The sequence below is a fragment of the Polyodon spathula genome, chromosome 3 (assembly GCF_017654505.1).
Source record: "Polyodon spathula isolate WHYD16114869_AA chromosome 3, ASM1765450v1, whole genome shotgun sequence".
In the NCBI taxonomy this organism is placed as follows: Eukaryota; Metazoa; Chordata; class Actinopteri; order Acipenseriformes; family Polyodontidae; genus Polyodon; species Polyodon spathula.
The window spans coordinates 15,560,127-15,588,093 of NC_054536.1; the positions used below are offsets into that span (position 1 = coordinate 15,560,127).

The 27,967-nt window shown below is 37.4% G+C and overlaps 2 protein-coding genes across 2 annotated transcripts in view; both read left to right on the forward strand.

The window, feature by feature from the left end:
• The window catches only part of LOC121307808 (polycystic kidney disease protein 1-like 1), a 46,745-nt gene extending 34,510 nt beyond the window's left edge, over positions 1–12,235 (forward strand). Inside the window, exons 41-57 of the mRNA XM_041240093.1 lie at positions 94–232; positions 344–428; positions 991–1,161; positions 1,420–1,538; positions 1,893–2,003; positions 2,445–2,568; positions 3,163–3,246; positions 3,381–3,559; positions 4,304–4,538; positions 5,740–5,844; positions 6,408–6,548; positions 7,004–7,138; positions 7,536–7,766; positions 8,095–8,259; positions 8,350–8,517; positions 9,141–9,277; positions 10,723–12,235. Of these exons, the coding sequence (XP_041096027.1) occupies positions 94–232; positions 344–428; positions 991–1,161; positions 1,420–1,538; positions 1,893–2,003; positions 2,445–2,568; positions 3,163–3,246; positions 3,381–3,559; positions 4,304–4,538; positions 5,740–5,844; positions 6,408–6,548; positions 7,004–7,138; positions 7,536–7,766; positions 8,095–8,259; positions 8,350–8,517; positions 9,141–9,277; positions 10,723–11,509 (3,116 nt within the window). The 3' untranslated portion in view covers positions 11,510–12,235. The remainder of the gene's footprint in view (positions 1–93; positions 233–343; positions 429–990; positions 1,162–1,419; positions 1,539–1,892; positions 2,004–2,444; positions 2,569–3,162; positions 3,247–3,380; positions 3,560–4,303; positions 4,539–5,739; positions 5,845–6,407; positions 6,549–7,003; positions 7,139–7,535; positions 7,767–8,094; positions 8,260–8,349; positions 8,518–9,140; positions 9,278–10,722) is intronic.
• Positions 12,236–17,233: 4,998 nt separating this feature from the next.
• Positions 17,234–27,651, forward strand: LOC121312761 (protein disulfide-isomerase A4-like). The gene is made up of 10 exons (XM_041244492.1): positions 17,234–17,595; positions 21,697–21,862; positions 22,923–23,128; positions 23,456–23,594; positions 24,503–24,708; positions 25,002–25,160; positions 25,393–25,544; positions 25,708–25,864; positions 26,099–26,332; positions 26,861–27,651. Exons 1-10 carry the CDS (start codon positions 17,514–17,516, stop codon positions 27,277–27,279), a joined length of 1,920 nt encoding a protein of 639 aa, XP_041100426.1. The 5' UTR covers positions 17,234–17,513; the 3' UTR covers positions 27,280–27,651.
• The last annotated feature ends 316 nt before the right edge of the window (positions 27,652–27,967 follow it).

Below are 27,967 nucleotides of genomic sequence, written 5' to 3' on the forward strand. Positions count from 1 at the left end.
TTGTTAGTAGACACTGCATTCTTTAAATAATATTCACATTATATTGTTGCTTTGACTTTGCTTTTAGCTTATACACATCTTTTTGTTTTCCAGATCGCAGTCTGTATGAACACCACCAAGTTTTCGGAAGCAGTACAATTGTGCTTCCCTTTTGGTGTCATTACCTGGCATGGACAGTCTGTTTGTTGCTTGCTATAGTCTGTATTGTGGTCACTGTCCTGCTGGGACTTAAGTAAGTATTAAGGAATACCGGGTTATCATTTAAAAAATAATAATTCTCAGCATTATATCAGTGATTGCAGTGTTGTTATTTTTAACCATGTTTTTTTTATTTACTTTACAGGTTTAGTGGTACGAAAAGTCTTCTGTGGATTCACTCTTTGTTCTTCTCCCTGCTGTTTTGTATTTTTGTTGTACAGCCTTTAGTGGTAAGTCACAGATAAAACTGTTTTCTTTGGTCAGCATTTCACTAACACACTATTCATAATACCACATTTATTTATGTTAATTTGATGGACGTAATGAAATTAACTATTTTAAAGAATTTCATAGTGGCACTAAAACACAAATAGTGAATCCATAACTACTATAAACATATAAAAACACTATTGTACCGTATCTGTTCTTTCCGATAAATTCCTTCAAATGTTGAGCATATGTTTACATTAAAAGCGTGCTGTTGTAAATACAATAGGTCTTGCAGTGAGTGTAAATATGAAACCTCACTACAACAATTTACTCTTGAGGGCTTTTAATATATTTTGCCCCCAGTTAAGATCGAACAATGTGTGTTGGTCCAAAAGGTTTAACTTGCATGTAGTTTTAAAGATTATTTCTTTGTTGGACATGAAGACTTTTTTCCAGTTAGAATTTTAGTTGTTGTGCTTTTAAAAGGCTGCCAACTTTCAAGTGTTATGCCACAGGTATTTACAGAAATTCCACCTTACCGTGGCTACATACAGAAGTGTGTGTTTGTTTGTTTATTTCTAGATTTTTATAATCGCAGCTGTGGTGTCATTGAAATACAAGGAACGCAGTGACTTTTACACAGGCTGCCTGGAAACTGGGCCTGTTCTCGAAGCTGTGAAACCCTGCTTGAATGGAGGCTCTGAAAACTATCGCCACAGTGTACACCAGGAACAGCGTACAGATTTTGACAGGGTAATATTTCACAAGCCTCTTGTCAGCCATTTTTTGAAGCATTTCATATATAGATACAGGACATTCATTGCATAAAATGGAATTTAAAGTAGAGTTTACAAAACAATCACACTGTATTGAGCAATGCATTTCTAATCTAGGTCTTCCTGGAGTCTTTTGGTCTCTGATACAAGACCTTACACTCCATTGTGCTCCTCATGCATTCTAACCCTGCAAGGCGTTTTTTTTTTTTGTGTGTGTATTTTTTCCCTGTTCCAGATCATAGCAGCTCGCCAGAGGGCACGCTATCTCCGCCTTGCTCGTCCGCCCACTCCAGCACAACTGAAGGAAGCCAGAGATAGGATAAGGAAAGAAGGCTTGATACAGCACACTCTGAGGTGGTTTGTTTATTTTAAAGAGGCAGTATTGCGTCTAAGATATAGCAATACCTCTGAGATGTATTGGACCTTAGTGAGGTTGTTTCTTTATGTATAGGATATTGATGCATTCACAAACGTACCTATATTTATGTATATTGTGGTATCAAATGAAACAGAAATGCATTTGACTTTTTTAAAATAAATGTTTATTATTATAATTATTAGAGTTACAACATTATAATAGCTGTCCCTTTTGATATTTTATTCAGCAAATTCTGGCCTTTATATGGCTATTATTATTGTAGTTATGAATGTAAACAGATAGTGATTTGCTTATAATCATATGCACGCTATCATCTATTTCATTGGCAGGGAGTTTGTGCTTTACATCGTCATGTTGCTCCTGCTCATGTTTGTAACCTATGGAAAATTCTCCAGTGACCAATACCTTCTGAATCAGGCCGTTAGGACTGAGTTCACCAAGTAAGTGACGCGTCTCATACCAGTGCTGTGTGTTTATAGTGCTAAACTGCATTACCGTGCATGTTAATAACACATTGTAATGGCGTCTTCTGTATTAAAGATTCTGTTAAAACAAAACAGTTAGTATTATTATTTATATAACAGATGTCTTTATCCAAGGCAACTTAAAGGGACTAAAGTGTGTGAACTATGCATCAGCTGCAGAGTCACTTACAAGATGGTCTCACCTGAAAGACAGCGCACAAGGAGGTTAAGTGACTTGCTCAGGGTCACACAGTGAGTAAGCCAGGATATGAACCACCAGGGACCTCCTGGTTACAAGCCCTTTTTCTGTAACCACGGGATCATACAGCCTCCTTTAGTTCCAGTCTGATTTTGGTTTGAGACTGATTCTAACAGATTAATATAACTTATTGGTGTCTGTCCTTTGTGAATCTGAAGGAATCCGAAGAAACTGCTTTCTGAAGTGAAAACAGCTGAGGATTGGTGGAGCTGGAGCTTGACAGCATTATTGGAGGGTCTGTATTGGGACACCTGGTATAACAATGCTTCTGCAAGCGCCAAGGTAAACCAGCTACTATTGAAACGCTTCTGCATCCTCCTAACATATGAAACTATATTGGACATTATACGGACAATTAACGAACTATAAATGTGTAAAAAAAAAAATAATCATAATAATATTAATTCTTTGGCGTGTCTGCACATCTCCAAATTGCATATTGCTTTAAAGTTCCCACACTAAAAGCCAAAAACACGTACAGTAGAAGTAGCTAGAGACTTTTATGTACTTGCTTCTGGGGAGCTCCGTGCTCAGTGAGTGTGGACTGCTGTTGTGAAGTCACTGTTGAATTGACAACAACTAACTGCACTACTAACAACTTCAGCCTCCCTGAAACATCTTTTTGGACTTCATTGTATTTTAAAAAACATATATAGTTAAAGCCATATATTATAAACATTATAAGAAAAAACAATTGAAGTTGTTGTCGTTGTTGTTGGTGTGAATTAGTTCAGGTTGTAATTTACATCGCAGGATTTACACACCTTGTGTCACTACTGGCTATCTATTGTTCTTTATGTAAACTATTGCATTTTAACATAAAAAACATCCCTTAGTATCCTATTATCAAACCTAAACAACATGTTGTGTTTGTAGGCGGGTCCCCTTAAAGGAACATGTAGTCTGATTGGCGAACCGGTGCTTCAGAAAATACAAGTTATAAATAACACTGGCTGCACGGTGAGTGGTCTTCTTCATAATAGCATCACCCTTTTTGTTTGGGGTAATTAGAGAAGCAAATGAGTAATGTGATAATAAAATGCTTGTCCGTGGTTAAAAATAATAAAACAATGATTCCCTCTATGTGTTTTCAGATTCCCAGCATGTTTGCTGGCCTGATCACAGACTGTGTGCCTCCTTACAGGCCTGAAGTCCACGATCCAGGCAGCAAAGAGACCTCTGACAGCCAGACTGACACAGTACGAGTCAATTTGTGTGGTCAAATAGAGTGCTATGATGGAAAAGGAACTACTGTCAAACTGGGCAGAACAAAGTAAGGCTTTTTTCATATTTTACATCAAAAATTGCAATAATGCTGTTAATAAGAGTCTAACCTGAATCCAGTGCAGATACAGTTTAACCACAAACAAGAGAATGTTTTCTTGCATTATACATTGAATTATTGCTGTGATTGCTTTCCCTGCCTGTCTCATTCTTTCATTCTTTACTGATAAAAAAGACTTGATATTGAAGCTTGTGCACAGGCAAATAAAACTGCCTAAATAATCATTCAGCTGCTCCCTCAGGTACTAAACTGTTAGTGTTTTTCTTTATCTCGGTACATTTGCACTTCTTAATTGGTCCCTCTGTTTTAAATTAATATAATAGCTATGTCAACAAGATAAATTGGCATTTGCATATAGCACTCCTTAAGAGACACCAAGAAAATATACCTAAAACTAATTTAAATGAATAACATATATTATAACATATATAAAACCATGATTTTAAATGCAGGATTGACAATACCCAATATTAAGGATAACGATTTTTATCAACTTATTTATTTATTTATTTATTTATTTTTACAAATAGAGCAAAAAATATGACTATTGTTGTTAAATTGTTAGTTTTAAATCCCCAGCAACAGCTGGAAAAAAAAATGATAAAGGATGCTAAAATGTATGGCTTGAGCTTTGTGCCGTTCATTTTTTTGTTTACCCCTGGATGAGTAAACAAGCACTTTTGCTGTTGTTTTGAATAAAGAAACCTCTAAACGCGCCTCTCGCTTGTTTAGATCTGAAGCGTATCGCACGCTGTTGCAGTTGAGTGCTGACAGGTGGCTCGACAGAAGCACCAGAGCAGTGGTGGTGAAGTTCACACTCTACAACCCTCCCTCCAACCTCTTCACCACTGTCTCCCTGCTGGCTGAGACCCCACCGACAGGGGGCGTCATTCCTTCAGCATACATTGAGTCAGTCCGCATTTATGATGTCTCCTCTATCCTAGATTACGTCATCATGGCCTTTGAGGTAGGTTGTGAAGGGCATAGCAAAGCAATGATGAAATGATGCAAGTGTATCTAAAGAGTTTAATCCAGAGGTGCTGTAGAGCATGTGCATCCTCTCCACCATGCATCTGTTGACAGATTGCCAGTTGCCACAGTGCCAGACTGCTGTAGCACTTTTTTTTCCACAATAAAAAAAAACAGCCACATCAGTTAAAAAAAAAAAAAAAAAAAAAAAAAAAAATTCACTTCACAATTAAGGCCACAATAAAGTATTAACCAGTTAAACTAATTGGCTTTTATATAACTGAAGTCCTGTGGTATAGTTTTATTACATAATTTCTATGTACCTTTTGTTGGTCCCTTGACTAGCCATGTTTCTCTGTGCTGTTAAATGATTTCAGTGATTTAATAAACTCTCCTGCGGCCATGTCTCCAAACGTATCGTTTTGGGAAATGTGACCATCTGGTTCTTGGGGTGGAATTACCTATGTTTCAGATGAATGTAATTTATCATGCCTGTAGAATAGACAAGTAACCACCAGGGTAAACTATGGTAAATGCATGGGAAAAGCATCGGAAAACTGCAAAAATACTGCACAAAAATACAGTAGCAAACTTTTGTAAGGGATAAGTGACTCTTGTGAGGTCTGTCCTTCTTAACAAGGCAGTTTGAACCAAAAACCTGCATATAAACTCATTCTAAGTCAACAGGTGACATTAAACATGTGTCCTTCAGGGCCTTGTTTTGCAAAGCAACAGAACCACAGATTTGTGAACTGCACAATAATGTAATAATTAAGGGTAATACTGGACAGGTGGTTCCTACAGAACAACATTGTTCATATCAAAAGATTGATTTGAAGGTGATATTTTGTAAGAGGGATGAGAGAAGCTTCTCAGTTGCCTCCAGTGCTGCACAGATTAGAAATGTTTCAAAGCTGGTGACTCTTTGGGTCATTATGGGAGAACAGTTTTTAGATTTCCACACCAAACCTGAAAAAAAACAGAAATGGTAAAAATGGTCATTTACCTCTCCTGAAGAATTTAAACACGTCAAACAGGTGCAGTCCTGGTTAGGTCACAGAGGTCTTACATCCTTCTTACAGCAGTGTCAATTAACTGCTTCCTTATTGGTTGTCCTGCCCATGTACCTTACAGTGTTGTGTTAGAAGGAATCTCAGTAATGTTTTACTCAGAGTTTAATATGTTGTTCTGCTCCCCAGCTCATTTTCCTGGCTTTGATTCTTCTTCACCTTTACTTCCAAGTCTGTGCAATGCTTCAGAAGGGGTTGCTGGTTTACTGGCAGGAACCATGGAATTGGCTCGAGGTGAGCTAGTCATCATATGAAACACCATGTACAAAACATACCGCAAACTGTTCCAGAGGAGATGCCATTCACCTTACTATGCTCCCAAAATGCTTTGTTTTTGTTAACAAAACCAACCATTTCTTGTTGCTGTTTTTATTATTGTTAACTTTATGTATTGTGTGAGAGAGTAGTGCCTAACCTAGCGAGGTCTATCATTTTAGGACATCAGGGTTGACATCGTGACAGTCATCTGGTGAGAAGTAAAGCAGCAGCTGCTTTTAAATGTGTGCCTTATGTGTATTAGACTTATGTTTTTTTGTGTTTTATTTTAAAATCCGTCCTGCTAAACATCTCTTCTTTTACATGGAAAAAATGTTTATAAATTATGCCATCCACACTCAACAACCAGACTGCTTTCTCAGTATAGATACCTCTGATCGCAATATTTCACATCAGTTCTGTAGGGATCTGCTGTACAGCGTGACAAATCTATAACTCCTGGTAGAACTGCAGTAACTGTATGTATAAACTTTATAGTAAGGTGTATTTCTTTATGCATAACTTTGCTTACTGGTTTTTAGGTGGCCATCATTATCATCAGTCTGTTTTACTACACCTATTACATGTATCACTTTGTGCTGGCTGTGGAAGTAATAGATTACCTACAGAGGGGAAACTTCAAAGCATTTGTGGATCTGAGTTTAATCTCATCCTGGGACCAGGTAGGAAATATAATTATTGGGTTTTGCAGTTAGGATTTTGTTTTGTTTTATTTGTTATCAGAGTTAGTGTTTTAATGCATAGTTTTTATTAAGTACTGTATGATCACATAGAACAGATCACTTAAAGTTTTGCACTATGGGGTATTTAAGCCCAACTTCTCCACATAAACCTTGGATACCAGGGAAATGTTTACACTGGTATAAAATTACTGTTCACCAACAAAACACAATGTATTAATCAACTACCAACTTTACTCTTAAAAATGTTGAATGTTGAAACACGTGTGAGAGGAATAAAACAATTTATAAAATAGCAAGAAACAGATAGTAGTGCAGGAAGGAGCAATTAAAATATCGTTCAGAGTAATTTTATTATTCTCAGATTTGCCTTTGCACTTCAAAATAGGTATATTATATATTTAGCTTCTTTTTTTGTGTGTGTGTACCATTGTCAGCTTACACGTTGTCTCCATGGAGTGATCATATTCCTTCTGTTACTGAAATGCCTTCGCCTCCTGTGGATTAATAAAGTCATCAGCCCCTGTGTGACAATGCTGCGTCTTTCCTGCTCCAGCATAACACTGCCAGTGGTAAGAGAGCTAAGCTAAAATACACAGATAAAGATCAAGTAAAATAGTAAGAATCACTGTCAGTATTTTGTTTGTGTGCAGTAGGCCAGTTTGTTCCAGCAGCAAGATTTGTTTAAACATGTAAAATAGAAGCTTTGAATGAGAATCTGTTCCATGCTTGATAAGCTGATTTAATATACTACAAGTCGTAATGTGAAAACCAAAATCATATTCCATAATTCAGGAGAAATGTAATTTCTGACCAGTAGACTGACTTGTTAGGTAATACTAGCATACTACAGAGTTGGATGAATAGTGTATATGCCATTTGTAAGAAACGGAAATGTAGTTAATGTGTTTGTCATTTTTTTTAGAGAAGAGTTGCATTTACTTCAGACCCGTATCCTCTTTATTATAGGTGGCTGGCATTATTTTCATGATTGCCTATTCCTGCCTCGGGAACCTCTTGTTCTTATCCACATCTCATCCATTCGGTACTGTTGTGAGGTCCTTCCAGACTGTCCTCATGCACTTCGTGGGAGTGAGCAAGCTTCAGACCCTGTCTTCCATGTACAAAACCAACCAGCTGTCCATAGCAATATACTATGGGACTTTTTTCTTCATTATGTCTGTCCTCTGGATAGGAATGGTAGGTATTCAGTAGGAATGAAGTGAGCATTAGTGATAACTACACTTACAACCGGCTATTTCCTTAATATACACTGTGGTAAAGACCTGCATAGTTACTGCACTTTCAGCCCAATTTAACTCTAGCATTACTCTGGGAAGGCTAGGATATAAGATACAAGTAACCAAGCATAAACATTATATGAATAGGAGGCCCCATCTTTGTTTCTTTTAGAAGTATTTAAAATGTGTGTGATGCCTGCAAATAACCATAAACAGAATGTATTTTCAAGCAGCAACATATGGTCATTTATTTAGCTTTTTTGTTTGTTTGTTTGTTTTTTTTTAAGATTGCCGGGGTTCTCACCTCGTTGGCCCAAGACTCAAAGAAGTCTTCCAGAAGCAAACACCTGGTCACTCTCACAGAGGTTATGGTCTATGCTCGTGAAAGGCTTCTTGCTTTCATCGGGAGAAAAAGGCATCAATCGCCAGACAGCCCTACAACAGGGGGCAGTGTAAGAAGACTTCACAAATGCATGCGTACATAGTTTCTTACATCTTTACGTTATGGCTTTTTAATTTTTTTTTTTTTTGCTTTTTCACAGAACTTTTACTTAGATGAATTTGAGAATCTCATGGATGAGCTTCTGTTCCGACTCAACGCTTTTTCAAATAGCCTTCACCGTTCTCTACCAGCCAAACAGAGAAACTACCTGGGTGACGAAAGCCCTCTGATATCCCAGTCTGATTATTATTACTGTCCAGGCTCAGAGGTATGTTTATTTTTGTGATTAACATAGCAAATCCTTTGTTGCTTAAGCCAGTGGCTGCCCCACAGTCAGTGAATGCTATATGACTGTAATAAGCCCCATCCCAGGCAGCTAACAGGTAGAGTTGCCAATGACAAAGTTAGTTAGCTGGCTAGTTAGTTGGCTAATTATTTGTGTGAATAAAGACATATTTGTAAATGGCTTTAAAGCTCTAGGCAATTTTAATTATACAGATTTGTGTACACAGATACAGTAAACTAATATTACATCTAAAACATGGGACCCAAAGCTGGCCAGTTCAAATCTGAAGTTTCTAAAATGAACAGTTTGGGATTACAGTCATTTAATTTCCAGAAGTTAAATTCAAACAGATTTTAATTTACAATTTGGATGTATGACTTGTATACAAGCTATGCTTGAGTATCATGTGTGCAGTGACCACCTCCCTGGGCTGCATTATAATTTGTTATATTAAGACATGTTGCATCTAACAGTATGTATGGGTTTAAAACAGCTATTCTGTTAATGTAGTGGGATTATTGTGTTACCTTGAAATTAATTGGCTTTTTCTTTATATATTTTTCTCCTTGGTTTTTTTGTTTTTTGTTTTTTGTTTTTTTCTCCAGAGCGCTTCTGTGAATGAAGACAGTGTTGGAAAGAAGGTTTATAAAATTGAGCAGAAGCTGTTCAAAAACAACCCAGAGATATATAATCTTTTAATGTCCACCAAAGAGAATGACTTAGCTAGTCAGAGACCTCTGAGGTAAGGTCTTTTGAGTTGCTGTTCAGCATAAGAATGCAGTGCTCCCTCGCTTTAAAGCTCTTGGTTATAACACGCCTTGGATATAACACTCCTACAGCATGTCCCCCAATTTCCTACACTAGTGATTCATGCAATATTTCTACAGTAAATACAGTACCGATGTTGTTCAAACTGTAGCAACTTCTCAGTCTAACTGCTGTTTCTAGCTCTTCCTTTTGATACAGTATCTGAACTGAAGAAAAGCTGCGCTGGTATTTTATAACACAGACATCTTATTCAGCATTTGTTTTATAACTAAATAAATATTAGGCCTATTATGTGGTTATCTTTCCTAGTGTATTTACTTTTTCTGTTGTGAAAGGAGCTGCGGTTTTCTCCGGGAGATGAAACGCTTCAGCTTCGCCTCAGCCTCACTCCGGCAGCCGAACCCGGGGCGAGCCCATTCCCTCTTCCCCTCTCCTGACTCGCTCTCCTTCTCGCACTTGGTTGGCTTGTCTGTCAGTTCGAACTGAACTCCTGACCGTCATTTAGCCTGGCTATTTAAAGTTTAAAAACTGCTAATTAAAATGACCCACGAGTGAGAATGTTACCTTTTTTTTTTTGTTTTGTTTTGTAAAAAAATATAGCTTTGATTACATGGTGCTTTATGCATGGTTAATTCACAGAAAGTTAAATTTTTTCTTCACTATATGTGCATTATAGAGAGGGAGTTATTTTATTTTGTATTTTAGTCAGATGTGTGTTATGTGTCCTGCGGCGCCCCCCACCCCCTCCCTTTTTTATAACGCTCATATTGTGTGTTGCCTCGAGACCCACATTATAGTGAGGAAGCAGTGTATATCATTTCCAATTGGGCACATAATATCATCATAAATGTCTGCCCCTGCGGACATAATCCATTAAATGTATGTTGAGGATCTTTTTTGTTCTTTGCTTGTATTTCATACCTCTGTTTGTAATATGCAGACAATTGAAAGAGAACACAATAGAAATCAAAATTACTGCTGCTAGGAATCCACATTTGGCTGCATGGTGTGCAGGGAGTCATGCAGTCAGAGAGGCAGAGGTTGATGTCCTGGCTCCAAGTGGTAGATCTTGGCTGGGGAATCCATGGGGAGGCCTGCATTTGCCTCTGCTCTCCTGTTGGTTGGGGAGGGAAAAGTGTCGGGCTGGTTTTTAAAAACAAAAAAAAAAAATCTAGAACATTGTACTATTCTAAATGAAAGTATAAAAAAGCATAAAACAAAAAGATCTTCAAAAACAGAATTATTGTTAAAACTTGACTTACAAAAAAAAAATGATGAACAAAAAACTACATTTAAGTAACACAAAAATGAGCTTCTCTAGGGAAGACAAACTGGAACTTCAAACCTGCTCTCATCTCCCAATCTTTTTTGTAAGTAGGCATTTCAGAAAAACAACTGATACATCTTTCTTTACTTTAGATCACAGCTTGAAACTGAAACGTTTCGCCATCTGCATCTGAAAAACCATGGCAGCCCGTCAGCGACATCCGTAGACAATTCCGAGAACTGCAAGCCCAGCCATACACACTCCCAAGATAGAGAAGATTATCTGTCAGACTCTACGAAGCCCAGTGTTACTCTCCCTGGAAGTACAAATCCATCAAGCGAGTCCTGTGCTTCAATGTCAGATTCCTGTAGTTTGCCAGAGCAATGCAGCAGTTGCCAGACAGGTTGTGCAGTAAACCCAGATCATTACAACCTTGCCAAACTCGGAGACGATTTACCCCACGTGCTGTGTGGGACCAAGTGTCCCGAGAAGCTGGCTGCGCAGTCTATTGAAAGCAGGACGAGCCACCAGCAGCGGTCCACGTCTGCCAGTGTGTCCAGCAAGAGCCGCAAACCTCTTAAACGATCTCACACCATCATTATCAAGCCCTTAGAGAGCCCCATTGAGGTCACAGAAAGCCGGGCTGGCAGTAATGATGAGGTTGGTTATGCTAGTGAAGAGAAAACCTCTGTATCTGCTAAAGATTCAGTGGATCAGCCAACCAAACTGTCAAGCCCTGAGCGATCGTCACAGCACAGCAACGCCAAAGGTCAGAGGTCAGGGCCAAAAGTGCAGGAAGGGGCCAAGATGAAAAAAGATAAGCAAAAAAAGAAACCAAAGAAAGCTGATCACCACTTTTTGATTGCCGAGGACGCACAAGATTCAAATCTGCAGAATGAGCTTACTGTTCTACCGGAGTCACTAAGACAGTGCTGGTGACTTTATGTTTCTATGGTCTTCCTCTAACCTGCCAGTGGACAGATGACCAGCTATCTGTGCCTTTTTGCATAACCTGTGCAGTACAGTAACTAAACAGAGAGAGCAGTAGAGCTAATTTATTCTGCCCACAAGTCATGTGCTGCAGCTATCTGTACAAATGATGACATTTTTATTTAGAATGGAATGGATTGAAACTTGATTTGTGCAAACCACAATGTAATCTATTTACAAAATATTGTTCAAACAAACATTTTGGTATTCTCCCACTGAACACAATGAATAACGGGAATGTTAAAACCAAGGGTGGTACAGGCAGATATTCTGGAACAAGTGCCTAATCCAGGGGTGGCTGAACCCAGATCTGGAGGCAAACTGTGACTGTCTTGACCTTCCTGGCTACTTTAATTGGCAGCCTGTCATTCACTAGCTTATTGTTTTAAGATACTCCAATGAATGATATATATATATTGTTTAGTAAATAACCACCAGGCTCAAGAGTTTTAAAAGCCATTTGTTTATAAATGTCAATTAAGTGTTGCCCTTTGGACAAGCTTTCCGGCACAGTAAGAGAAAAAGGGCTTTTCTATATTGTCATTGCTTTCTAACAATTAACATTAGAAGTTATGGAGCACAACAACTCCAGGCACAGACACAAGGAGTTTCATACTTTGGGTCATATGACTATGGGTCATGAAAAAAATGAATGGAAAATGAAATGGAAAATATTTTTTTTTTTTTTTTGGGGGGGGGGGGGGGGGGGGGGGGGGTGTTTACAACTAATTAAATAACCAATAACTAAATGTTATTCCTAAAATGCAATATATAAGGTAACAAAGATTTTCCTTTTTGTGGTTAAAATAAAAATGTCAAGATTATATGGACTTCTAGGTTATTGTGTTTACTTTTAAAACCGGGATGGGTTACATTTATGTAAGATGCATTTTTATAGTTTGCAGTATGTCTAACAATGTTTTGCACAAAATAATATTGTAATATCATTTTATTGAGATGTTTGAATAAAGGGGCTATCAATGGCCTAGTTCTATGTACTGTAAATGATTTAGTTCTGTCTGGAAGTACATCAATTCTGCAGTTTTACATTAAAATGTACTGGTATCCGTTTACTATATTCCTCCATAATTTCACTGACAGCCTGTGACGGGGAACTCCCCGTCTATATGACTATGTTTGGAACTGGCAGGGAGGGGGTTAAAATTCTCCCTGCCAGAAAAACATGTGAGAATGTGGCTGGAGCTCTAATTGAGTAATTATTGATTAATTTGGCTCCAGCCACAGGGGATAAAAGCCAGGGGAGAGGCCCTGGCTGGCAGTGAGCCCTGGCTGGCAGTGAGTAGTGTGTGTGTGTTCTCTGCTTGGGGGGGTGTGTTCTCTGCTTGGGGGGGTGTGTTCTCTGCTTGGGGGGGTGTGTTCTCTGCTTGGGGGGGTGTGTTCTCTGCTTGGGGGGGTGTGTTCTCTGCTTGGGGGGTGTGTTCTCTTCTTGGGGGTGTGTTCTCTGCTTGGGGTGTGTTCTTTTTGTTTGGAGTTTGTTTTTGTGTTGGAGAGTTTTGTGTTTTTAAAAGAAAAGAATATCTTGTTTAAAGCCTTGAAACCTGACCTTTTACTTTCGTAAGTTCACTTATTTTGTTTGAACCTCTTTCCTGTTGGCCCTTGTGCCTGTTTATTTGATTATTTAATAAAATAACTTTATTTTTTGCCTTTAATCTGTCTCTGAGCCTCAATCCACTCGCCAGCCTGTCACACAGCCCTTTCTCTTTTCCATATAACTGAACTAACTTGTAACAGGGAGGCACAAGCCATTTGTGTAACCACTTTAATCAGTCATGTGAAAATCATACTTTTTTATGAAAGTATGTGCTGTAGATCTTTGTCCAGCCTCTGCCTTTGAACTGGGTCTCTTTCCTTTACTTTCTGCTTAACTCTATGGGTGAGGCTCAGCCCCCTTATAGACTTTTCAGCCATATAAAGACAAAGCTGATCTGACCCAAAATCTTTATTTGAAAATGTAGAAAAAAAAACAAGATTAGAAGCCTTAAACCTGCTCCAACCATGTCATATTGAGTGTTCAGTATATCTGTCTTTCCTTCAAGTCGGAAGTACCTGACGGCAAAGTGGGAATTGCAGATTGGTTTGAATGATGGGTCAGGGCAGTGGTTTTTAAAACTGTACCCCTTCTATCTGAAGGTTTCAGCTCCAGTATCGCTTTATTTAATGTATAATTTATGTCACCTCAGTCTGAGACTGACAAGCTGCTGGTTTAGGACACAATATCAAACAGTAATTCTTAAAACTTTTAATTAAAAGTCTTTGAATGCACACAATCAAAATAAGACATGTATTTGCGTTCTATTCAGCAAGTTATTATAAATAATCCAAAATAGTCTGCAATGTGAACATTTAGCACGTTTCTATTTACTTTCCATCTCAGCATAGCATAAAAAACATTAACCTCAAAATAATAACTAACAATGACAAACTTTTTATTAAAGTCAACATAAAAATGATCCAATGGGAATTGGTATAACTTTCCATTGTTTTCTTCCATCATTTTTCAATGTACAATAAGGGACTCTGCATATAATACAGAGTTCACAGCCTACCTCTGTAAAGCACTTTGTGATGGTGGTCCACTATGAAAGGCGCAATATAAAAATAAAGATAATATTATTATTATGCAAGTAAGAAATGTATCAATTTTTTGACTTAAGAATTGATACGCAGGTTTGAGTTCCCAAAATAATTCAATCAGCAGCTATTTCTGCTAAAATGCTGTTGCACCTAATAATATCAGAGTGGAGTCACGCTCGATCGAAATCACATATTTGTACAGGTGGATGATCATTTTAAAACAATAGTCATACTAAGCTTTGAGCCTCCAAACAAGAATGTAATATTTATGCACAGTGGTTTAGAGATGATAAAATGGAGCAAAGTCTTAATTTAGCACTGTACTGTGCTGCACAATATAATACTTAAAATCATATCTGAGACATTTGCACTCTGTACTGTGAATCAACCTAACTGCAAATTGGCATGAGTTTGAAATTAAAGAGGTCTAAGGCTGTCAAGCATGACATTAGCCACAGACCTCCCTGGTGTACAGAAACCAGATCGTCTTAAAGCATTGGTTTCATTATTCTGAAGGCTTGTTAACTCTGTTCACAGCAAAGAAGAACAAGAAGCAGCTGCACCTGCAGGATGCTCGTTTCATTTGCTTGACATATTTCTGAACAAAATAACAGCATTCAAGAAATATAGCAACAGAAAGTGACTTCCGTGCATTGCGCATTACAAATCCCTATACATTCAGGTGTCATAGCTAAATGCTAAAGAAAATAAAATGGATGTTTATTCTCATGCGTGATTCTTTATGGCTGACCTCACGAGGTCAGGATTAGATTTTTGTATAATGTGAAAAAACAATGATTATTATTATTATTATTATTATTATTATTATTATTATTATTATTATTATTATTATTATTATTATTATTATTATTAACAATAATAATAATGTTATATAGTGCCTTTCATGTGCACATCTCAAGGCACTTCACAAGAATAAAAAAGCAATTTAAACTGACATTTACTTAAAAAAAAAAAAAAAAGATGTTATAGTGTTCAACAATCGCTCTTGTAGCTATTTTAATTCTTCATCAGGTGAAATATAGTCTAACAAGATGCATGAATCTTTGTAAAATAGAGAATTTGCATAACAGTAATGTTTTTTTATTGTTCACTGGCTGTGATGGTGTACAGTATCTCACATACAAATAAAGCCACTGTTATCAACAACAATCATCACTTTTGACTGGGTTTGAATAAAAAATAGAAAATAAAATTGTGGTTTGGTTGATAATTTGTTGCTATGTTATTTCACACTATATTTCATACAGACTTTGATTGACAAATTAACAACATTTGTATAACAAGGGATATGTTTCAGGGAAATGCCATATGAAAATAAATGTAAAAGGAAAATCAGAAGCCGGTGTAATTAAAGCATCTTTGACTTTGTTTACTACAATTCTTACTCTACAGTGGTAGGTTGGGCCTTGTGGTGACCCTGGTTACAGTCAGGTGTGATGATGACAGGTGCACCAAGAGCTTTCTGTGACTGTAGCCCAGCCAGTATTTCTGGATCGAAAACATCAACTTTTAGAGGGTGTTCAAACTACGTCTTTTGGGAATGGGTATTTTGGTGCAAAATAAAAAAATCTGCCAGGGTAAATGTGGTGAAATATTTTTTGATGGATTGAACCATATCATTATTAATATTAAATGTATATTTTCTAGAACGCTTTTTTCCTAAGTATAAAGTATATAATCTACTGGAGTTTTTCATGACCAGTAATAAACAAGTAAATGTCAGTTCATTGCTGATCATCAGAACGCCAGCAGATGCTGGTAGTACAGTATATCCAGCAGGGTAGCTTTCATACAGCCTGCTAGCGTTATATTAATATCCAGTAGTTTAATAATAATCTTCCAGATTGCACAACTTTGGCATGAATTATATCAATCACTGTTCAATACACTGTAGAAAATGTTCGTAAATTCAACGGTACAATTCTGGTAAACAGTGAAGGTAAATTGCCGTATCTTATAAAATGACAATTTACCTTAAATTTAACAGCAAATTACCTTCACACTAAAAAAAAAAGAAACTTGCTGCTGCCGTGGCGGCTCTGTAACGCACATAAACTCTTTTCATTAAGAGTTAATTTGCTGAACTTTACTAATCGTGTGTTTTTATGATATTTTACTGTAAATGTATGGTTTTTAAATCTCTAAAAAAAGATTACCCTAATGTATGTAAAAACATGAGTTATAATAAAAACGGTTTTCAAGAAAGTCTTACCGTAATATGATGTACTGTGATACTGGTTTTTATAAGTAATATTACTGGCACCCAGCTGCCAGTTTTTTTTTTGTTTTTTTTTTTACCGTAAAATCAATAGTTTTTGTGTTTGTTTGTTTGTTTGTTTAGTGTTTTTTTAAAAGTAAATCCATGTTTAAGATATATGATATGTGTTAGGGATACCTATTATTTGAGGCACTGGGCATACATACAGGTCCATATCGTTCCATGACCCCAGTGTCTGCCGTTCAGTAGTCTAACCCTATTGGTAAGTTTTAAAAAGTCCTTTGCTATACCAGCATATAAAACATTATGAAAAGAGAAGCATAGATAACAATGAGAGCAACACGGTTCATTCCAGGATTGAAGGGTATGTCATATGTGACAAATTGTGTGACCTTACAAAAAAATGTACCATACCAGGATGCAGCAATAAACACAGTGAAATACAGCTGAACTAGAGTCCTCTAAGTACAAAAAATGATCTAGAGCTAAATGATTTTTAGCACAAAAAAATGGAGACCTGTAAAAATAATGAACTACCCTTTCAGGTGCAAATGCTTTAACTTAAAATATACATGATACTTTGTTGTGTTTTTGTTATTAAACAGACAGTTAAAAATACACTAGCAATTAAGGGAAAGACTGTCGGGCAGACTCATCATCTGACAGCAAGAAGCCCAACTACATCAAGGCTGAACTTTTTCACCCTCTCTCGTTAGCCAATGTTCTACGACAAGCCCTCTTGGAAGCCAATAGCATTGCTCAACGTGCCCGAGTCTATGTTGCGAGTGGCGCTTTTCGATTGGTGAAACCTAACAGGCAACAGCCAATGGGACAACGGCACCTCAGACAATTCCAAATTAAACACCCTAAATTCAAACAGTGGCTATAAATGTTTTGGTTTTTTTTTTTCATTCTTCTTTAAAAGGTTGACATCCTTATAGTTATTAGAGTGACAACTGTATGATTTGGTACATTGATTTCACTTATTCAGCGATCTGTATTGAGTACGTAACAAATCGTGTATGGGTTTGAACCAATTATATATAGCAGCCGTAGATTAGTGACCAGCAGGGGATTGGATACATTGGGGTAATCGGATAGAGTAGATACTCTGTGAAAATGAAGGGAAATAAGACGTTGCTGCTTTTAGCATTGCTTGGCATAGCCCAACTCGCAATCATTGCACGATGTGAAGAAAATGGTAAGTAGATGTTTGTAGAATGCTGTGTTGGAATGTGCATGGGAATGTTTGCAAAACAACGTTGAATTGTTGTTACAGTACCATCGTATATCTTATAGATCTGCCTGCAAACATTTGCTAATTTTTCTTTAAGATGTAGTCTACAAGACACTGGAAGATGCACACCTTTTGCTTTTAGAACTGCATGCTTTACGTGCACTCCACAGAACTACATTAATCATGAATTTAGAAATTAATTACATAAAAAAAAAAAAAACTCCATGCCCTCCTATTGGATTTTATAAAGAGGTTCATGTTTAGATTGTTCACTTTTGGTGCTCTAAAAGCTTTAAACACATACACACAAGCCTGGAGTATTTGTGAGTTTCTCGTCAAATCGTCGCACCCCGCCTGAGCCGCATTCCGTAGGAAAACCCAGTGTGTGTAAGTAATTGAGTGTTGGTTTCGTTACTAGTTTGACGTGTGGTTTAACACTAGTTTTAACTTGGTTTACAGTGGAGTGAATTTGCTGAAAAAATTGGATGGCCCCTTGAGGTAGAACATTTTTTTGTTTTTAGTGATTCACAAACGTGTTCACGTGGTCTAATTAACAAGAAACTGCAACCTGTTTCGTTATGAACTCAATTAAAAACAAACGTCTCAGTTTGCCATTCGTGAGTGGTGCTAAATGAAAGATTAACAGTATGATTTTCAAAAGGGGCAAAAGAAGATCTAGGTATCAAACGATTTTTTAAAGCATGATTAATGTAACCATGTCACTAGATTTATCTTTAAAGCGTCAACAAGTGAATACAAGACTCATTTCAGCAAAACTGAAATCCCCAAATCGGCTTATAGAAATCACTTTGCGACATAGTTCTTATTTTTCCCCTTTTGAAAATCATGCTGTGAGTAGCTTAGTGACTCTAATTTTATCAAGATGAAACTCAGTTTTGCGTGTCGGTAGCACTGTCACATTAAAATGCAGTTTATGCAAAGTAGTAAGAGACTGGTGGTTTGATTCAGCTATATTTAATGCCTTGAGGTATTGGCAGTAGTTGTATAGTTATCTGGGGGGGGGGGGGACGGGGGGGACCACTATGGAAGCTACCGTTTTTCTGATCTCCCATCAAATCTATTCACTTTTTTTGTTAGTAACATGCTTTCAAAAAACATTCTAATAGAGTGATAGTTAGTGTGATACCCGCCTTGAAATGAAAAGATAACATAAAAGGGAATCTAATTACTCAACAGGTACAGTTTTTACCCCCCCCCCCGTTTGTCTTATCCATTGCATCACCTGTTTTTTGTTAATGGTTAGCCTGCATGCAGAAATTTCCTAGAAATAAAAAGGTAGTATCTTAAGTATGAGGTGTGTGTGTATACAAAAAACAATTAAGGATGGGAGGGGAGGGGGCAGAGGCTGCTAGTTAAGAGAGAGCCTGCATAACCAGTATATATGCATGCTGTTGGTTTGTCAAAAGGATTGGAGACTCAACCTGTAGACCATGTTGAAAGGCCACCATATTCTGTAATGGTACTGCATGGTTTCTGCATTCATATGGAGTTAATGTAGTACTTACTACTGCTTTCTACAGTGATGCACAGTACCTGTGGATTTACAGATGAGGCCTAGTGGGTTATATATATCACACACATATATATATACACACACACACACACACACACACACACACACACACACACACAGTACCAGTCAAAAGTTTGAGTACACTTGCAGGAAACTAGTTTTCTTTTTTCATAATTGACAATGTTTCGTGTCCTATACGTTTCTGTAAATACTTGTTACAATATGCAAAACAAGAGTATCAAAGCAATGTTAAAGAAAATTGTGTAAATCTTAGATTCCTCAAAGTAGCCACCCTTTGCCCTAATAACAGCCTCGCAAACACAAGGCATTCAGTTAACAGGTTTCAGCAGGAGATCACCTGACATGTCTTCCCAGCTCTTCTACAGCAATTCCCAGAGATGTAGGGCACTTGTGGGTAGCTTTGACTCTTCTGTCCAGTCTGTCCCATAGAAGTTCTGTGGGATTGAGGTCTGGACACTGGGCAGGCCAAGTCATTTAGATTAAGTTGTCCTTCACTTTCCTTCTTCGCGAGATAGTTCTTGCACAACTTTGAGTGTGTTTCGGGTCATTATCTTGCTGAAGAATGAAGGACTGCCCAACTAGCCGTAATCCTGATGGAATGGCATGCCTCTGAAGTATACTATGATAGCCATGATGGTTGAGCGTGCCGCTGAGCTTGTATTTCAGGGACAGTTAATTGCCGGTTTCTCAGACTTGTGACTTGAATGAACTTGTTCTCTGATTCTGAGGTCACCCTTGGCCTGCCTGACCTTGTTCTGTCCTCATGAGTTCCAGTTTCTTCAAATCGTTTGGTCTTGGCCACAGCAGTTACAGACACTTGCAAAGTTCTTGCAATTTGTCTTAGATTGACCTTCATTTCTTAAAGTAATCACAGACTGTCTTTTTTCTTTGCTTAACTGAACATATGTTGCCATTTTCTGCTCCCTTACATTCAAGAATGACAAACTTGTGCTTATGCTTCCTATATTTTATAGTAATCATGGATGCTCACCTGTTAACAATTGGTGACAAAAGGTTAATTGGGTAACATGCTATTTAACTCGGAACATCTAACAGACAGTTTTATATTTAGGCCAGTGTTCTAACACCATGTAATACACATTTCAGTCTTTTAACTGACTTGGGCTTCAGACTGAAATCCCCTTGCTTTGGGTGACCATTTCATTGAAATTGGCAAGATTTACATTTTCATTTAAAAATAAAATTTTTGAATGCAGTTCACTTATGATTATCAGCTTATATAAGTACACGTATCATAATTAAATATGAAGTGTTTATAGACAAGTTTGTACAGTTAAAAGCATAGATAATCATGAAAAACCTGGTTTCAAGCAGGTGTACTCAAACTTTTGACTGGTACAGTCTGTGTGTGTATATATATATAGATAGTGAGGCTGTTCATGAACATTGATGATAATAATACAGGCTTAGAAACTAACTATTGTGCTACTAGTCCAACGGACTAGTACCTTGTGAAACTTGTTACTCATGATGTAAACTTACAGTCCTTATGTGAAGTGCCTAAGTTGGAATCAACAACAACAGTTGGGGTCCCTAAGAATAGGCTTGGATTTTATTTTTGCTAAATAAAACAGCGTTATAAATTTAGATTTACGTTTTTTTATTTAAAACAAAGCACCTTTTCATAAACGCTGTACAGATCGATCAATCGCCTATTTGCACCTCATTACTGAGCGACTACTGTCTGTATTGTGTGTTGAAGCTGACACTGACAACACCAGACTGGGTGACAGAGGAAAAAATTCTCTCAGCTGTGTCACCTTGCCAACCATGAAGCTCTGCCTGAAATTGACACTTATCACACAAGTAAAATGTTTACTTTGTTTTATATTACGTGTTGCTATTTACAAAAGTGCTGTCTGGCTATGAATTACTATCCTACAGTAATTGATGTACTCAAGTACACATGCAGTTTTCACTAAAGTCCCAATTTAAAGACAGTACGTTTCAGTGTAGCCCTTGGGATGAAATTGTTAGGTGGCTTAGGAGGGGAGCAGTAGTAATAGGTGGTCAGTCGTGAGCATGTCTTGTGAATGTCAGTCCTTGTATGGGCATCTTGTTAGTCACTGGCAATCTGAATGAAGTATCCATTACGAAAATAAATGTTTATACCTGTGAACACTAACAAGTTGCTGTTTCCTACATTCTAAATACCTCTGTTTTTGAGAGAATAATGTGATTGTGGGTGGGGGTAAGCTCGGATCATTCTGCATGCAGGCTATCCTTCCCTTTTTAAAAAAAAATAAGTAAATACAAATAAAATATTCACCACTTTTTAGTATTGCTTTTAAGTGTGAACACACAAAGGCGCCGTAAACCGCAAATGTGAACGGGGTTGCCGACCTAAATGAGTTGGCCCTGGGCCGACACAGTAGTGAGAACGGGGTCCTAGTTCATGGATAAACATACTAACAGACAGACTTAGGCTCTTTGTTAGATGGATACTGGAAAGTGACTTGCTATAAATAAATAAATAAATACACTTGCAGATGCCACAGAGGAGGAGGAGGAGGAGGAAGATGATGATGGTGGTGAAGAGGAGGACACTGATAAAGATGCCAAAGAAGAAAATGGGGTGTTGATTTTGACAGATTCTAACTTTGACACATTTGTAGCTGACAAGGATACTGTGCTGGTGGAATTCTATGCACCATGGTGAGTGTCACTCAGGGTTTATGCTGCTGTTTTCATTATGAGGAAGTTTACTTTTTAATCTGTTAGTTGCTTGAACAAATGTTCTCATTACTTTTGAAAATAATGTAACTAATTACAGTTCAAATACTTGCTTACTTCTCAGACACAGTTTACTTTACAGCTGTACATTTTTTGTTTGTTCAGGTGAACTGTCAAACCCACTCATCGCCTCCTCTGACACTTTCTAGTAAGGCGATGTGAAAAGTGCGTTCATGTGACGTCAGGTTTGACTTGCACAGTTGAATGAAGAGTAACTACAATATGTTTTTTTCACAAGTAATCCCTCATCACACTTTTTCACCTGCCTGAAAAAGTAACAGTTTCAGTTACAACTGAAATGCATGTAATGTTAGTAGCCAACACTGCCTGTTGAAGCAATTTCAAAGGCAAGTTTTCAGAGAATATTTAATTTTGAACCATTTTAAACTAGCAAACCTACTTTTTGTTTGTTTTTTGGTTTTGTTTTACAGTTTTATTTCTCTTGGCAAAATTAGCCTTCTCTTGTTCTCTGTTGCAGGGCTTTGCGGTTTGTGTAAATCCATAAATGCAGAGATCAGTATAAACACATTAATTTGTTCATAAAAATAACTTCATCATACTGTTCTGTAATACAAATTACCAGATTCTTTCCTGTGAAATGGATCATGTAAGATCCGTGACGTCCTGCTTGAGTTATTGCAACCAGAAGTTTCTGTGATCTGTCCTGTATTTTAAACTAATAAACAAATCTTTGTTACCGTTTTGATGTGTCAATTTAAAAATATGCTTCCAAAAAGCTGATTTTACAAGTAAAAAATATTAGACAGTATGTCATATCCCTGTAGCTCTACATTTAAGTCATAAATTGACTAAGTTGTCACTTCTAAAATCGTGACGTGCACCAATAGAACGCCATGGTGGTAGCTTAATTTAAAAAAGGCAGGGCTATAGTACTGCAACTTTGTTAAACCACCCCAAGTGTCTTCAGTTTATGTAAAGTACATACAATTTGGAATGAGCATAAATATATTTTTTTAACTAGGTGTGGACACTGTAAGCAGTTTGTTCCCGAGTATGAAAAAATCGCCCAAACGCTGAAGGAAAACGATCCACCGATTCCTGTAGCCAAGGTTGATGCTACTGCAGAGACCGCGCTTAGCAGCAGGTTTGAAGTCCACGGTTACCCCACTTTCAAGATCCTAAAGAAAGGGCAGCCAGTGGATTATGATGGAGATCGATCAGAAAAAGGTTTGTGTTCTGCTTTTACAGCAGTTAACCAATTGATTTTTTGTTTTACTATTACATAAACCTTTTTGTTGCTGTACCAGGTTGGATATAAAATTAGAAAACCTTATTTTATTATACTGGTACTATTGTTTCTCACATAAGATGATGTCTTAGTAGTACATGACTCGGCAATACATTTGTATACACCTACTTTAGCTACATAGTTTTTGTAATGTTGGTCCCAGCAGAGTGTTTCATTGTGTTACGTTTAAAATATCTCGCCTAAAACATGTTTTCCAGTTGGATGGATGGATGGCCAAGGCTGACTTGCTTCCTGTTTTGTTGCAGCTATTGTTGCCAAAGTGAAGGAGGTGGCTCAGCCAGGCTGGGCTCCCCCACCAGAGGTCACCATGGTCTTGACCAGTGCCAACTTTGATGAGGTGGTCAACGAGGCAGATATTATTCTTGTGGAGTTCTATGCACCTTGGTAAGAATCTCCTAATGAACATGCATCGTTTTTTCTTGAGACAAATTGAAAGTTTGTTCCAAATTACTTGTTTTAATCTGACAGTGGAGGAGGGCATGTGTGTTCTTGAACACATTTCGATTGCACCATGTACCAGTTCGCAACTTGGGCATTGTTAAATTGTTTAAGTACTGTACGTTGGTGCCATTTTCTTACGTGATTTATTTATATCTGGAATTGAAGTTTCCTGTAGTTTAAATGTATGTTTGTGTACCTTGAATTACTTTTTAAAGTGATCGTTTTCCAAGTAATCTCATCTCTCCATGAATTTTTATTTCTGTGTGACGAGAGCCACAATGGAAATCACTACATCAGCCTTTGCATTCGGATGCTGAGAAATAACATAATGCAAATTTATAATGCACAAAGATTTTATGGGCCTTTTTGAAAAAAATCCCTGAACTATTGTTGCCCAGATTGTATGCTACGCAGCTGTACTGTGACAGCGGTATGTGGTCTGAGTAGACTGCTCCTCAAAATAAGTCAACAATAAAACAAATAAATACTTTAGAGGGCCCCTACCAAGATTAGAAAATGATTGTCTAAAGCTATGTGATTGGATTGTATCAGGGGAACATTGTATCAGCCGCATAAGTCAGAGAGGACAACTTTTAAAAATATTTCCACTGTGTTAAACCCAACTTGTGAAGTTTTTTAAACTACATACCTTGGTAAACGGGACATTGAACTCGCAATCCTCAGCAATGCAGTGTCCCTGTGTCCTTCCTGTATGCAGCCATTCCATTTGGTTTGCAGGAAGAATGAGGCTGGTCAGTCCTTGTTTTTGTGCATCGTTCATTGCTGTATAGGTAGTTTGACTATCCTGCTCATTTTGTGTGGTTGATATTTGACTGCTGCTGTTATCACAGGTGTGGACACTGTAAGCAGCTCGCTCCGGAGTATGAAAAGGCTGCCAAGGAACTCAGCAGACACACTCCACCCATTCCACTGGCGAAGGTTGATGCTACTGTAGAATCTGAGGTTGCCACACGGTTTGAAGTCTCTGGTTACCCGACACTGAAGATATTCCGAAAGGGCAAAGCATTTGAATACAGTGGACCAAGAGATAAGCATGGTAATGTCTTTAGCAACAGAACCTTCTAGAATGTTTCTGGAAGATTAATGAAAAAGAGCATCCCACTGTCCTATTTCTTCCTTTATTATATTGGTTAAAGGGTTAAGAATGGATAAAGTATGTAGAGTTAAGAGTTTAAGGAATAGGACCAGCAGTTTCTAAATTAAAAAATATCTGCTGTTTTTGTTTTGTATTGGTCATAAAAGCAGTTCCCTTTTGACACCATCTAAAACTGCCTGTAAGAATAAATTAATACTTGTATGTATTCATTCTCTCCCCCTTTTATTTTTTAGGAATCGTGGATTATATGATTGAGCAGGCTGGGCCTCCTTCCAAACACATCCAGGCTGTAAAGCAGGTACAGGAATTTGTTAAGGATGGTGATGATGTCGTTATTGTTGGTGTCTTTGCTGATGACCAGGATGCTGCTCTGGAACTTTACAGAAATACATGTAAGTATATGAAGCTTCTGGAAGTGTCACAATAAATGTGGAACATATAGATGTTTTAGATCAGATTTAAGTTGTTTCAATACTTTTTATTCGGGAAGGTTTAAATTCAAACTCTGGCCCCCAAATGTCTAGCTTCTAGTTGTGCTGAGGTATATTGCCTTGATATTAAATACTGTGATGCATTTTATTGAAATGTATGTTAAGTTTGATGCATTCCTGTTTTGCTTCTTAGGCAACAACCTGAGAGATGACTACAAGTTCCACCACACCTTCAGTAATGAAATCGCAAAGTATTTGAAAGCTTCTCCAGGACAAGTGGTCATGATGCAACCTGAAAAATTCCATTCCAAATTTGAACCCAAATCCTATGTCTTTACTATTAAAGTAAGTTTGCATAATATTCAACTGGACCAAGTGACTTTAAAATCTCTGTTTGTTATGGAAGGAAAACTGACTGAAAATAAGGCAGATACAGTGGAGAAGAGGGGAACTGGAAATGCCATGATTAAGGAGAAAGTAATCTTATTAATTTATTTTTTCTTCATAGGAATCCACTACCGAGGCAGAAGTGAAGGAGTTCATTGACAAACATACCCTGCCATTGGTTGGACATAGGAAGCAGAGTAACGATGCCAAGAGATACACCAAACGTCCAATGGTTGTCATTTACTATGGTGTTGACTTCAGCTATGATTATCGTGTTGGTGAGTGTGTGTAATAGATTTTATGTGCATTCTGAAAGATGCACACATACATTATATTTTTCAAGAAGATAATAGAAATACAGCATTGACCTTTTCTCATTTTAGGGTAATTTCAGCGCTTTGGGTCACTGTTGCAGCAAATAAAGTAAAACATATATATTGGTCATGTGACCCTATCAGCCAGTAAGCCCATTCCTCTGTATAGTAATTACCACTGTTTTTTCATTCTTCCAGCTACTCAGTTCTGGCGTAACAAAGTTTTGGAAGTAGCCCATGATTTCCCAGAATACACATTTGTAATAGCTGACGAGGAGGACTATGCAGAAGAGCTGAATGCACTGGGCCTGAGTGATAGTGGGGAGGAGGTGAATGTTGGAATTCTGGGAGATGGAGGCAAGAAGTACAGCATGGAACCTGAAGAATTTGATTCAGATGTATTGAGGGAGTTTGTCATGGCATTCAAGAAAGGTATGATCTTATTTTAATTAGGTGTTGTATGCAAACATACGGTTGAATACAGTTGAGCTTCATCTATAAAGCTATCTGTGTCCATAGATATGAGAATTACAGTAATCAGAGGTCTAGTTTACACTTCTCGCCAAAAGGAGATGTTTGTGGTCACAAAAACATGTGTGTTATATGCTTCAGCTGATTTTTGTGAAAAAAATAAGACCTATAAAGTCTATCTAAAACAAGCAAGTAAATGTGATTTAATTTTTCTGTTAATAAGCGTTAAGGTAATTAACTGCAGGAAATGAGCCACTTGGCTTTGAGTAATTTTAGACTAACCACTTTTACATACACCAAAGGTGGTTTTAGCTGTAGGCCACAAACCACCTTGCACCCTGAAACCATTTGTCAAGTGTCTTTATAAAAGCCAGGTGTTGTCTGCAAACTGATATTTAAAATAATCGTATGTGGCCATAAACCCTGTAATTTTATGTTTTTGGTAATGTGGTGTGTGTTTTTTTTTTTTTTTTTTTTTTTTTTCTGTAGGAAAATTAAAAGCTGTTGTGAAATCTCAGCCAGTGCCCAAGATCAACAAAGGCCCAGTGAAGGTCGTTGTGGGAAAAACCTTTGAGGAAATCGTCTTGGATAAAAAGAAAGATGTCCTCATTGAGTTCTATGCACCATGGTGTGGGCACTGCAAAAAACTGGAGCCAGAATATAATGAATTGGGAAAGAAGTACAAGCATGAGAAAAACCTAGTTATTGCCAAGATGGATTCCACTGTCAATGACATACCTAATGATAACTACAAAGTAGAAGGATTCCCCACTATTTACTTTGCACCGAGCAACAACAAACAGAACCCTGTCAAATTTGAAGGTGAAACTCGAGATGTGGAAAGCTTGAGCAAATTTTTGAAAGAGCACGCAACACAACTGTCAGAGAGAAGTAAAGATGAACTGTAAAGAATCTACTGGTAGAAGTTACTTGTGGCTTAAGAAAAACCTGTTTAATGCAGTAAGCAAAACTGAAAATATAGGGTTGGATTTCTTTTTTTTTTTTTTTTTATTTTTTTGGGTTGGTGGGTGCAATGCAGTTGCTGGATAACAGCTATAACCTTTACAGTTGTGCCAATGTTTGGTAATGAATGTATATGAACTGAATGTGTTGTACCAACAGTTAAGTAAAGAAAATAAAAACTAACTGTTCTGAAATCTCGAGGTTCCAATTTTCCAAAGCTTGCTATGTTTACCAGTTGTGTGTGTTTTTTTCTTTTGTAATAGTCTTTAAATAAAAGATTTATAAAAAGGGTCTTGATCCTTTTACATGATTTTATAAATAAAGTAATGTGGGGGAATTCAAAAGATTTTAATTAAAAAAAAAAAAAAAAGTATATTTTCTTCTAAATCCAACACCATCAATTAACCAAAATAATTTTCCATTTCATTAAAGTCCAGCAGTATAAATCTAGTGTTTGTCAGAGGTGTGTGGCGTTTTCCAGGAGGGGGGCACGGCACGGCACGCCATACCAAGATGATATTGTCCTTCCTTAACCATCGCTTATTAAACTATGAGAGATACATTCTCTAGATTAAAGCATTGATGATTCTCAAACACACTTTTTTTTTTTTTTTTTTTTTTAAATAGTGTTAC